Raw genomic sequence first — 13,249 nt, forward strand, 5'->3', positions numbered from 1 at the left:
TGTTTTACTTTCAAATTAGTAAAAAACTTAATTATAACTCATTAATTTACTAGGGTTACCTGTGATTATATGTTATAATATTACAATAGAATGGCTTATTTATGGTCTGAATGATGTGCAGTCTGCTAAAATAAGTATATGGCTTCCACCAAATGTCGAGATAATTAAGCTGTTTAACATAACATAGACATGATTGTTTATTTTGGATTGGATTTTATTCTAAATACATTATTGTAAACTCTAACTCTTTTTTAGTTAGTTATGCTCATTAGTAAGTGTTTATATTTTTAGTTATGATCTATGATTGATCAAAAATAATGATGCTCATTCAACATTCACTACATGTAAAGAAAAATGTGCTATTTTACACAAGATATTAGAGATGAATCACACTATTATTTTTAGATTACATGGGAATTTTTAAAATAAATTCACAAAGTACAGGTAAGCTAATAGATTTTATAATTCTTTATTATAAAATTAATGTTAAAACCTCAGTTGTGAACAGTATGTCTCACTTATAACTTTAAACTCCTACAACCCCACAATGGCACATCAGTATGATTGCAAACTTATAATGCTAGAAACTGGGTTTGTGTAGCTTTGTGCTTAACTTGAAAGAAACATGCAGACAAAAACTTGTACATGGTCTTTGCTACAATTTTATTGTATTTTCTAATTATTCTTTCTACATATTTATATATATGATACATATGTATAAAGTAATACTACTCTATATTTAAAAATATGTGAGGCCTGATGTGTAGGCTTAGTTTTTAAATTACATAATTACAAGACCTGTGGGTAAAATATTTTGATAAATAGTTGTATTTTGCATAGTAAGCTTTCTTATATCTACTTTATGAAAATAAATTTTAAGGAGAAACCTGAAAGTAAACATTCTTCTTAGACTGCTAAATTACATATTATACTAGTCATTCCATTAGGCAGTCATTACATATTTCACATGTATTATATGTACTGAAACCTAAATATATATGTTTAGGATAGAAAGAAAGAGTTTTCACAAGTTTTGAAACCAAAACATCTTCAGCAAGCTAACTACTGTTAATTTTTATGAACATGAAATAAAGCAATATTATAGACTGCAGATGCACAATCAAAGATTCATTCAAGTAGAAGCCTTAGAACTGCATGTATTAAGTTGTAAAAAATGTGAAACATTTTATTATTTTATTTTGAGGCATATTGTGCTGTTGTATCTTGAGAGTTTTAACTAACAAAGAGTTTATCTTCTCAGACGATACCTCACCTTCTCATATGTAATAGCTGCATCTCTCATACATCTGTTAATAATATTTGCATACCATTAGTATCAAATCCTACCACAAAATTGTACATCTAACATGAACTGTGATAGTATGTGATGACATAATCATGTGAAAGTAGCAATTCATCGATAGGAGGGTGACATAGCCTTCTTGCATAGTGACTCAAGTAATGAAATGTTGGAAACATGTTATTGTTTGAATAAGTACAAATGGTAATTCCTAGGCCTAATGTGCTTTACATGTGTAACACCGTAACACAAATTTTGTTCCTAGATAGTATGTGCTATTTTGTAATTGCTTTTGTTGTAAAAGTACAGAAAATGGCCATTATTTCCTTTAAACTTTGCTTTTGTGACCTGGATAAAGAAATTTAGAAATTAACCTATTTTCTATGTAAAAACATGCAAATTTGCACATTTTCATTTACATAATGTCTGAATACAACAACATATGAATCAAGATTTACATGTATTTGCACTAAAGTTATACAAAAATGCTTAAAAGTGAGTAGTTTTTTGAGATTTGAAACTGTAATGTAAATCACTTTCACGTATCAGCCCCTAAATAGTCTCCCATCATGTTTTTGTTATATGCTCCTCTCTGATCAAGTCATTGAGATGTCTTTGGTTGGGGTTGTACAGGTTTCTCTCACCAGCTGCACGTCTGAAATTGTAATCTGGATATTCAATGTCTACCTCCTCCTCTGATTTGTTGCTCTCTTCTGAGGATGGCTGCTTTCTCTCTGGCAGAGTGGGTACAGGGAGCTCAGGGCAGTGTAGCACTGGGGCAATGGATGATGGAAAGTCTGGATACATGATAGAAGATGCATTTTTGCAAGCCCGACATTTGGAAGGGTCCACCAAAAGTAACAATTGTAACAATTGCTTGAGTGGTCAGTGGGTTCACTCCAAATTCTTGGAATAGTGAATTTCATGGCTCTCTTTTCCCCTCTGTACCATCCTGCAAAAGAGCAAAATAAAATTATCACGAAGGATAAATTTATTTCATTCACAACTAATGTGTAAAAGGTTCGTGCAAAATATATTGTGATATTTTATCTATACTATTGGAAATTAAAAAAAAAATTTAAATTTTAAAAGGTCTAAGATGTGTATAATACAGGGTGTTCAGAAAGTCACTGTGCACTTATATATTTATTAACAAACATGTTTCAATATAGAATACAGGAAGTAAATATGAATGACAATTATAAACAATGTTGAAAGTGACCCCTGTTGGCATCAATACAGGCCTGGAGCCTTATTTTATTTCTAAACACTGCTATCAGTTGCTGGGTTGAAATAGACTGAATAAAATATGATTACAAGACTGCACAGTGACTTTCTGAACACCCTGTATAAAATCTTGCTATTCAAGTAAGCAAAAATTGTTTGTCTTACCTTCTAGAGTTTTTTTGCAGTGCTCGCAGGTAAAATGAGGTGCCCAGGGTTTGTCTTGATCCTCGACGGGCATGCTGAAATATGCCTTGTAGGCTTCATACATTTCAGCAAGTGCTGTCTCAGAGAACTGTTTTGATCTTGTCTTGATAAATTGGCCACATACATGAATGCATCTGGAGAATGCTTGCAGCTTCTATCAAGATAGGTCTATATGTTTACTTAGGCAGCTAGAACTAAACTGAAGTGGTGAGTGGTGAGCTCCTGTATATATACATTACTGTGGAATTTTTTAGAAAATTCTAAAAGGTTCTTGAAAATTCTCATAAGTTTGAGAAAATGTTTTATCAGCTACTCAACACTGAATCTACCTGGAATGTTCTGGAAAATGGGTAAATTTGAAAATTTCATTACTCTGGTCACAAAAGCAAAGTTGAAGAGAAAAATAGGTCTTTTCTATTTACTTTAGGCATAAACAAGTGGAAAATAACACTTTCTGCCCAGGAACAAGAAAAAGTAAAAATTTTGTTACACAGTGTAATTCAATAATGCATGCATTTATTATTAGAGATAACAAGCACTTATAAAGAATTTCTAACAGTGTCAGTTGATTTCAGTTATCTAAAGAGATCATTAATTGTTCAACTGTATGGATAGGAATAAATGGAGTTTTGTTGTACATATTTGTGTTTGAGTAATACATTTATGACATTTTAAAATGTATAAATGTCACAAAAATGTGTAATGATAATAAAGTGGTTCTGAAATGCACAATATTTTGTTCTACAAAATACATTGTAATAGTTTATAATATTCTAGCTCAGACCTAATGATTTTTCTGCTATTTCTGTTTTGTTCTTAGCTATAACAGTTTTCAAAAAAGCCTGGTGTATCAACCACTTTAGCTGTTCATTTTGTGATGGAAAACTCACCAGCAAGTAAGTTTGCATTTTGTGGTTTTCATGGGCATTTTTATATTTCTTAACCACCAATTCACTCCCTGTAGATGGATGTATCTTTGACAAATTTGATGTGAAGGTTTATTGGGTCTATGCACATTTGAGTTCCCTTATTTTGTGTTTTGCAGACATTTTTCACAACTGTGAATGATCATGTATAACTGAATGTACATAACTTCAGCCAAGTAGAAATGATAAATAAATAATATAGTGAATGATCATGTATACTGTGAAATGATAAATAAATAATAAAGATTTTCTGTGTAAAAATCCCTATAAAAATCTAAAAGTGTGGTGTCTTTAATTTTAGTTTTTCCTAAGGTTACAAATTCATCTAAACAGCTTTTCAGGCATTATGGCCTGAACAGCAATGCACTAGTGGATTACCAATAATTCATTCATCATTGGTGTGACATTTTTCATATTATATTTTGAAAAAACATAGTACACTGCTGGCCAAAATTTTAAGGCCAATGAACATAAAGAAAAAAATATGCATTTTGTGTTGTTAGGCTCAACAACTTAATTGAGTAGAGCTTCAAAAGATGACAATAAGAAAAGGGAAAATAAAAATAAACTTTTTTAGCATTTAATAGGGAAAATGTGAACACTATGATATTAGCCTAAATACTAGCTAGTCAAAAGTTTAAGACCATACTGAAACAAAGTGTTAATCGGTAAACATGTAACGAAATTTAGTCATTTGTGTTCAAGCATTAGCGTTGTCAACATCTCCCACTGATATCTCCTGTGTTACATTAGGTAAAAACATGGCAAAGGCTAAAAAGTTGACTGATTGAATGTGGTAGAATTGTCAAGCTGCAAAAGCAAGGTCTCTCTCAACATGCCATAGCTGGTGAGATTGGGCACAGTAAAACTGCTGTTGCAAATTTCTTAAAAGACCCTGAGGGATATGGAATGAGAATTTCAAGTGATTGGCCCAAGAAAATTTCACCGGCATTGAGCAGGAGAATTTAACGGGTTATCCAGCAAGACACCATTTGATCGTTGAACCAGATTAAGGCCCTTACGGACGCAGAATGCAGCTCAAGAACAATAAGACGGCATCTATGAAAGAAAAGCTTTAAAAACTGTAAGAGTCTTCAAAGGCCACATCTCCTTCCATACCACGAAACAGCTCTATTAAATTTTGCTGAGAAGCACCAAACATGGGACGTACAAAAGTAGAAGAAGGTTTTGTTCTCTGATGAAAAAAAATTTAACTTGGATGGTCCAGATGGTTTCCAATGTTACTGACACGATAAGGATATCCTACTGGAGCCACTTTCTACACAATACAATGGAGGAGGTTCCATTATGATCTGGGGTGCTTTCTCCTTCCATGGAACAATGGAGCTTCAGGTTGTACAGGGGCGTCAAACAGCAACTGACTACATTGGCATGTTGAAGAGAGCATCCTTATTGACTGAAAGCCCTCACTTGTGTGGAAATGACTGGATCTTTCAGCAGGACAACACTGCAATCCACAATACCTGCAGGACAAAGGACTTTTTCATGGCAAATAATGTGATTCGTTTGGACCATCTAGCATGTTCGCCCGAGCTGAACTCCATTTAAAATGTTTGGGAGTGGATGGCAAGGGTAGTCTATAGAAATGGACATCAATTCCAAACAGTGCATGATCTTCGTGAAGCCATCTTCACCACTTGGAATGACATTCCAGCCAGCCTTCTGCAAACGCTTATATCGACCATGCCAAAGTGAATTTTGCAGTTATTCGCAATGACTGCTGTGCAACTCACTACTGAGACCTCTTGTTGGGCATTTCCCAACCTGTTTAGGATTTTTTTTGGTATGGTCTTAAATGTTTGACCAGCTAGTATTTAGGCTAATTTCATGATGTTCACATTTTCCCTAATAAATGTTAAAATATTTTTTATTTTTATTTTCCATTCCTTTATTTTTATCTTTTGAAGCTTACTCAAATAAGTGGTTTAGTCTAACAATGCAAAATGCATTTTTTTTCTTTATGTTCATTGGCTTTAAGATTTTGTCGAGCATTGTACATATATGTATTGTTGCAGTATTGACTGAAGGATGGAAATTATATCTGAAAGTTAATTCTAAAAAATTACTTGAACAATTTTATGATTTATATGAGATAACTTGGCTGCTCTGAAGGTTTCAAAAAATATTTGCTCAAACTTATATGCATGTTGCCCTTAATTACAAGTAGCACTCGCTAGATTAAATTGGAAATTTTGTTTGTGCTGACCTGATCTGTCAGATTCTTTTTGAATTTTGTCATAAAGATTCCTATTCTGTTCTGTAGTTTCAACAATGTAATGTGTATTATGTATACATGTAGATATGTAACATTTATTTATCAAATATGTTTTGTGCATAAATATAATAAATGATAAACACTTTTGTTTCATTAATATATAAGTGTAGGCTATCTGAACTTTTAGAGCTCATATCCAAAGGAATCTGACATAGAAGGGTCTGACAAGATAGTATTTTGTACAAGGTATAACGTTTTATTGTATATAAGTTGATTAAACCATTAAACAATAAATTTTAATTTTTTAGTTTAAATTCGTTTTCACTTGTTACACTGGTTGATTATTTTTCATTCCATTTGTAGGTCGAGATTTTTTGATTTTGATTTGAAACCTCTTTGTAAGAAATGCTTTGAAAAATTTCCATCAGAACTAAAAAAACGTCTGAAGAAACAGTATGAGAAGGATTTGCAGGAAAGGCAATTTAAACAAAATTAAAATTCTTAAACATTAATAGGTTATTTCATGAATGAGATTTCTGTAAAATGTATTCATACTTTGAAGAAAAGTAAAAGGTCTGTCTTGTTGTCATTTGAAGAAATTATTACTAGTGGCTCAAAAATATTGTTATTTAAGCTGCCTTAATGTTTATTCAAAGTAAGTTGGAATGAATGATAAATTTCTTAAATTGGAGAATATACTGTGCTCTGTAAGTAAAAGAAATGTTTGTGTAAATCATTGGAGAACTGTGTAGAACAAATAAGCAAAGTGCTTGCAAGTTGTTGCAGCTGTCTAGAGTTGATTCATTGTTTTTATTAGCAGCTACACCATCACTAAAATGTGTTTCTTCTGTTTTGTCATGTTTGTATTGTACTGTGTATGTGCATGTTTCCCATATTGAGTACAGGCATTGTATTTCAGTATGCCTAAAGTTTCTTGTTTTAAGAAATTCAGATTTTAAGAGTGGTCAAGAGACTTTGAATGATGTTAATGTGTTTAAAAAAATACTTTTATTATGAGAATTGAATAATCTGTTTTTGTATGTTTTAGTGTTTTTATATTGGAAGAATTAGGAGTCTTTGTTTTAGACAATTTGAAAGATATTCTGATGTAACGATTGCTTGACTTAAAAGCGAGTTTTTCAGAAGCAAGAACAATTACATTTTTGTTTTACTGCTTATTGTATTTGTCTTATCTAAAGATTGATTTTTGTATTTTGTTGTGATAGCATGTGAAAGACTGAAATTTAATGGTAGATAAAAAGTTTCTATTCCAAAATTTTTATTGTTAGCTGTTTATCAAAGTTCTATATTTAACATTAACCAGATGGGATAAAACTTGAGTAAATACTGAACATATGTTCAAACTTTTTATTAGGTTTCCAGTAATTTTGAGAGCTAATTTTGTCAGTGTGTTTATACTGTACTTACTGGTATGTTAATTTTTTTTTACAGTTTAAGTTTGAGACATTCCACTTGTAAAAATGAATTCAAAACTATTTTATACATTTTAATTGTACTTATTGTTGGATAATGTTCTAAGTTTTTTAATTTTTGAACATTCCATCTTTGAGACTTCATGACAGGTTAATACTGCACTTAAGTACACAAGTTAGGCTGTGGATGGTGTTTTTATTGCCTTGATGCTAAAAGTAAGGCTTGACTCATCTCTTGCTACATTTTATCTCACAACTCTTGATGAGGGATGGTAATTCCCTAACTCTGTGGCTTGATCTGTGTCTTATTTCATCTCCTCACAGAATTATTGATGAGGGTTGGCAATTCTGTAAGTTTGTTGTTTGATTTATGTCTTGGTTCATCTTGTCACATAATTATTGGTGAGGGATGGTAATTCCCTAAACTCGTAGCTTGATCTGTGTCTCCATCTTGTCACATAATTATTGGTGAGGGATGGCAATTTCCTAAACTTGTGGCTTGGTCCATGTCTTGGTTCATCTTGTCACAGAATTATTGGTAAGGGATGGCAATTCCCTAAACTTGTGGTTTGATCAGTGTCTCATTTCATTTTATCCTTCGATGGTCGATGAGGGATGGTAATTCCCTGAACATATTTTTCCCAAAAGAGTAGGGAAAGATAGAAGTTAGAAAATGCCTTTTAACCTACTTTATTCTAATAAGATGTTAGTGAAGAAGAGGTGTGAAAGTTAACTTTTCCTGAGAAGGAAGTTAATTCAACTATTTTGCTACTGATGATATAATAAACCTATAATTACGTGCTAGAATCTATACCTGATTTTGCCCTTTCTTTTAAACTGTACACAAGAGTGCCATTAGCTACAACTAATGTTGCCTTAGGCTTGTGCTTTGGGACAAACTTTAATGTTTTTAAAAGTTATATTGACAAAATACTTGTGGTTTTCAAGTCCCGAAAATTCAGTGTCAACGGTGCAAGTCTTGTCACTGTGTACCTGCTGGATGTCCAATCTCAAAGGACTTGTCCTGATCCTTAGTTTTATTTGGCTGTGGCCCTGTCTATTCATTTAATGGAATATTTTCTAATAAAAAATTATCTTAGGTATGTTCATATTAATCTTATATGCACATGTTTATGTATTACACATATCTTTGTAATGATATCTTGTTTAGTTCTATATTAGACTAATCTCACGTAATTAAAAATTGTATAATTTGCTATTTTAACATCAGACAAAACTCTAAAAGATATGTTATAATCATTTTAGAACTGCTTATAGCATGGTGACTCAAGTCCAACAAACTTCTGTGCACCTGTTTGTATTTACACATTTTCTTAGAACTATTAGTGACTTTTTTCAAAAATAAGAACATTATTAATTTATGATATTGCTGCATATTAATTGAATTGCTCAAGTTAGGCATGCTTAATGAAATGTCAAAGTTGTATTGGTGCACGAGAAATACTTAGTTTTGCATGAATTTTTGTTTAAAAAACAAAAACTAACTCAACCTCAATCTGCAGAACTCTTTGTGGTTATATTTAACAGAATTATAGCTTTGAGTTTTAAGTTCTAATATATTCATCTTGAGCTTCTTGTCATGGCAAAGTCTGTTCTTAAATTTAAAAAGTGCTTACTCAACCATAACTATGGGAAGCATAGTTGCACCAAAAATATTACTGTCATTGACTTCTGTGATAGTCTCTGACTGTGTGACCTAATTTACATGTGTTTAAAAAAGACCAAAACTACTTATGCTAAAAAACAAGTTTATAATTGATGTGTGTTTTTAGTTCTGTATGGCTTCAGTTAATAATAATAATTAACAAAAAGTTGGATTACAAAACCTTTATGAATATTTGCAGATACAAACAGTTTTTTTAGATGTGTGTTGTACATTTTTTACTTTGAATTTGGATACAGTAAAGGTTTTGTGGTTTGTCTTTAAGATTTTAGTCACTAGTTTCCTGTGGAGGGCTCCTCTCTTGAAACTTGCAAAATTTTTTCTTCTGAAAACTTCACTGCAAAGACTGAAACACTGTCCACCTATAAACTCAAAGGTTAGCTCATAGAAGATTCTAGCATTTGAATTATAAATTTTTAATACATTTCTATCAGGCATCTATACTGTTATTAATAAAGTTCTATATACAAACAATATAGTTTGATAAAAAGAAAGTTATTTTTTGTAATCTGCATTTGGAATAGTCAACAAAAGACAAGTGTTTTTGAATGTAAACAATTACATCTTAGCGTAACTTGAATATAACGATGTGTCGACACTTAAAAAAAAATTAAGGTTCAAAATACAAAGTGCAGTTTTGTGTGTGATGAAATAACTAAGTACACAACCAAAGCCTTTTTTTTTTATGTATAACCAAAGAGCTTACATGGTCATATGACTTGAGGGTGTGTTCTTTTTCCTAATTTTAAAGTCAGTTCCTACAGTTTTGGAAACATGATGGAATTCCAGTATTTTTGTGAAAAGAAATGCTTGAAGAAATGTTTTGATTTTTTTTTTTTTCTGTTCAGAGGTTTAAGTTTTAGTATGGAAATTTGTAATAATTAACAAAAATTGTTAATATTAAGCATGGAATTTTATTTAGTTTGAGGGTGGTGATTTATAAATCTGCTTAGGTTTTGAAATGAAATACCTAAAGCATATAGTTAGTAGGTTAGATGAAAAACTGTTTGATGGGCAAGAAGTTTGATTTTAGTGTAAGTATAGGAAGTTTTATTGTGTTTGGAAGTCAGTGTGGTACTGGAAAATCTGTTATAAATGTAAAAATTTTTGTTGTGTATTTGATGTCAGTTGTAAGTGTAAAAAGTTTTGTTGTGTTTGAATTCACATCTAAAGTTTGAGATTCCATTATAATGTGACAAAAGCATGTTCCTTTTCTTCCCAGTATTGCTAAAATGTAATAAAATATATTGTATGAAGTCACATGTTCAGTAGTATAATTAGAAGAGTATTTCTCTGGTTCTAAGTTTATTTTAAACTATTATATTGCTGACATCTACATTTTATTTTGTAAGTTAAGATCTGAAATTGTTGCTTCTGTGAAATTTGTTTTACGCATTTCAGTATATTGATAACGTGTCATTTTTTGTGCTTTTTATATCTCAGTCTAAGAATAATACATGGAAATTAGTGCAACTTTTTATAAAAAAAACAATACTGGTGCTTTTAATAGAGAAAAATTATATACATCAATGCTAAGCAAAATTTTCTGAATTTCAGAAAAGAGAAATATCTCTTCATATAACAGGGGTCCTAATATTAAATGTTTATCAATATTATGAGAACTAATATGTATTTAACTTTTTTTTTAAACATGACCAAATTTTATCTTATTATCACCCAGATATGGGTGTTTCATGCTTTGTGTACAATATAAACAAATAAGTTGCAAATATTTTTCATTACTTATTGTTATGAATATATATATATGTATCCATTCATCCTGTAATTAATTTTGAGAAGAAAAGCCCATATTATAGCATTTTGTATGCAACTATAATTTGTCTATCCAAAGTGAGATTTATAATAAGAGAAAAGAAAGAACATTTTAAATAAAAGTTTTAAGTATAGCAGCTGTTTCCTGCTTTCAAGGATGAGCACAGGACAAACCTTTGCTTGCTTTGATTTTCTATTATTCTTGAACTACTTTTCAAAGCATTTTCTATTTTTGTAACACTTAAGGTCTTTTTTTTATTTATACAAAAACTTGTAATTGGCTATTATCCAGCTGAAAACAGTACAACTTGCATCAGAAGTCAACTTTGTGCCAAAGAGAAAAAAATGCTACAGTTTTTCCTTTTATTTCTTGAAACTTTCAAAAAAAGGTGTTTCTTACTAGACATTTTACAAAATATACCAGGGCTTTCTATATGTTGTATGTGTGTGTGTATATATATATATATATATACACATTTTGATAAGTGACCTACATTCTAACAGCCATTTATTGACAACTTCTGTAAGAAATAAAATCTAAACTTTTAATTAAAATGAATGTAAAAAAAAAAAAAAGGTCTGGCTTTCTTTGATCAATAAAATAAGACAAAATTTAGGGGAAAAAATGTTTTGTGATTTTATACAACCAGAAAGAAAATTGTAGAGGTACTGTTAGTTTGTTAACAGATTAAAAATAGAGTTGTGCAACTTAAAAACATAGCACTTTATATAATTCTGATCTGCAGCTCTGCAATCCACAAGTATGAACCAAATGTTTATCAACCTCTTACTTTCATTATGCTGCTTCAAGAATTTAAGTTGCAATATAACAGTTAGTATTAAAAAGTGCCAGGATAACTTGTAATCATCCTTGTACAAAATATATAATTATTTGTAAAGGTGTTGCTCTAATTTTTTAAAACAGTAACTTGCTATAACACACACCTTATTAAATTAGTTATTTAAAAATATCAGTAGAAAATTTCAGGCAAATCCCAAAGGCAGTACATTCAAAGTTCCTTGCTATTGATACTTCTGTGTAGGAGAGGAGTTGAAAACATGTTGAAACAACATTTTGTGTGTGAGAGTTTAGTTTTTTTTCTATTACAATTTCTACGCTTAAAATCAGTTATTATACCTTTAAGTGTACAAGTATATATAAATAACCTACTGTGTCATGTTTCGTATTTTTTGATAATTTAATTTTTAAATATAGAGTGTAAAACTCTATTAAAAATCTAGATAAAGCCTGCCCCTCAGATATTTAAGCACATTGTGTACTATTCAGTTTTAAATTAACTGCATGTATGTGGTCTTAACTCTTTTTGAATGGGTACTTATTTTACTAGGTATGCCAGTGTAAGTTGTTATCCACTGGTATAGTTTCCTGTGACATTTCCTCAAAATATATAGGAAAATAATTCTTGATACATGAAATTATAAGCCGAGGGGGTCTTCTACCCCACCTTAAAGTTCAACAGATCCCTCAGAGAACTTAAAGACCATCTTGTATGTTTTCAACATGTCAGGTGGGAACCCTGGATGGCAAACTAATACCAAGGGTGTCAGTTCCCAAAAGTTAATTTCAATATCTCTCTCAGAACTTGACCAATAGGTAATTCAGCTCATTCTAAACACTAAAGATTTCAGCTTTAAGTACTTCTTAGTTTGTTTTACAGAACAGGCCTCAGTAATTTATAGCTTATTTTCATTCTGATCAGCTTCACAAACTTACATTTGGTCAGAAGTTATTTAATTATAAGATCATTTTGCCTCATCATTGTCACATGAAATAAATGTGTTTATCTGTAGACAGTAATAAGTAATGATGAAGGGTTCAGTTCCCCACTTTAAACTGTTGTATTTTTACTAAAATATTGCAAGTATGTGGCCCATTATGTATTCTGTTTTCAACCAAACTTTATCAAACTCTTGTTGGAGTGATAAATGTATATATATATAGTAAATGAACTCTTATGTGATGTTTGAGAAACTTTTATGCAGTGTACAACTCCCAACTTTGTAAAATGTTTATCCTGTGTGTATGTAGATTTGCAATAGGTGTCTCATCTTTCCCATTACAGTAAACTATTTTCCTCCATTGTCAGGATGCACATACGTCATGAATACATCACACATGGATCTTATACACTGGTGCCATCTGTATAAATGTAGTAATACTGTCTGTTGTATGTCCATGTAACTATTTTGCAGGGTGTGGATAGATTTTCACCAAAATTATCATGGAGGTTCAGTAGGTCCATGGGGAAATACACATATTTTCAGATTTGCAGTTTGCAGTTCTTAATGACTTTTTTTTTTACCACTGCCCCTGTTAGTTTAGTATATAGATTTAGGACTTAACTTTTAGTTATAGAACCTCATGAGATCAGTATCCGTTAGGATACCAAGCTGTTGAAATAACACATTTTACGTGTAGTTAGCTTCTGCACATCACATAATAGT

General features: G+C 31.1%; 1 protein-coding gene across 4 annotated transcripts in view; it reads left to right on the forward strand.

The window, feature by feature from the left end:
• The window catches only part of LOC143256656 (LIM and senescent cell antigen-like-containing domain protein 1), a 37,826-nt gene extending 26,467 nt beyond the window's left edge, over window positions 1-11,359 (forward strand). For all 4 annotated transcript variants that reach the window (XM_076514150.1, XM_076514152.1, XM_076514149.1 and 1 more), the window contains 2 exons: window positions 3,552-3,627; window positions 6,257-11,359. In XM_076514150.1, coding sequence (XP_076370265.1) covers window positions 3,552-3,627; window positions 6,257-6,389 — 209 coding nt within the window. In that variant the 3' untranslated portion in view covers window positions 6,390-11,359. The remainder of the gene's footprint in view (window positions 1-3,551; window positions 3,628-6,256) is intronic.
• Window positions 11,360-13,249: the final 1,890 nt, after the last annotated feature.

The sequence above is a fragment of the Tachypleus tridentatus genome, chromosome 7 (assembly GCF_004210375.1).
Source record: "Tachypleus tridentatus isolate NWPU-2018 chromosome 7, ASM421037v1, whole genome shotgun sequence".
NCBI classification, from domain to species: domain Eukaryota; kingdom Metazoa; phylum Arthropoda; class Merostomata; order Xiphosura; family Limulidae; genus Tachypleus; species Tachypleus tridentatus.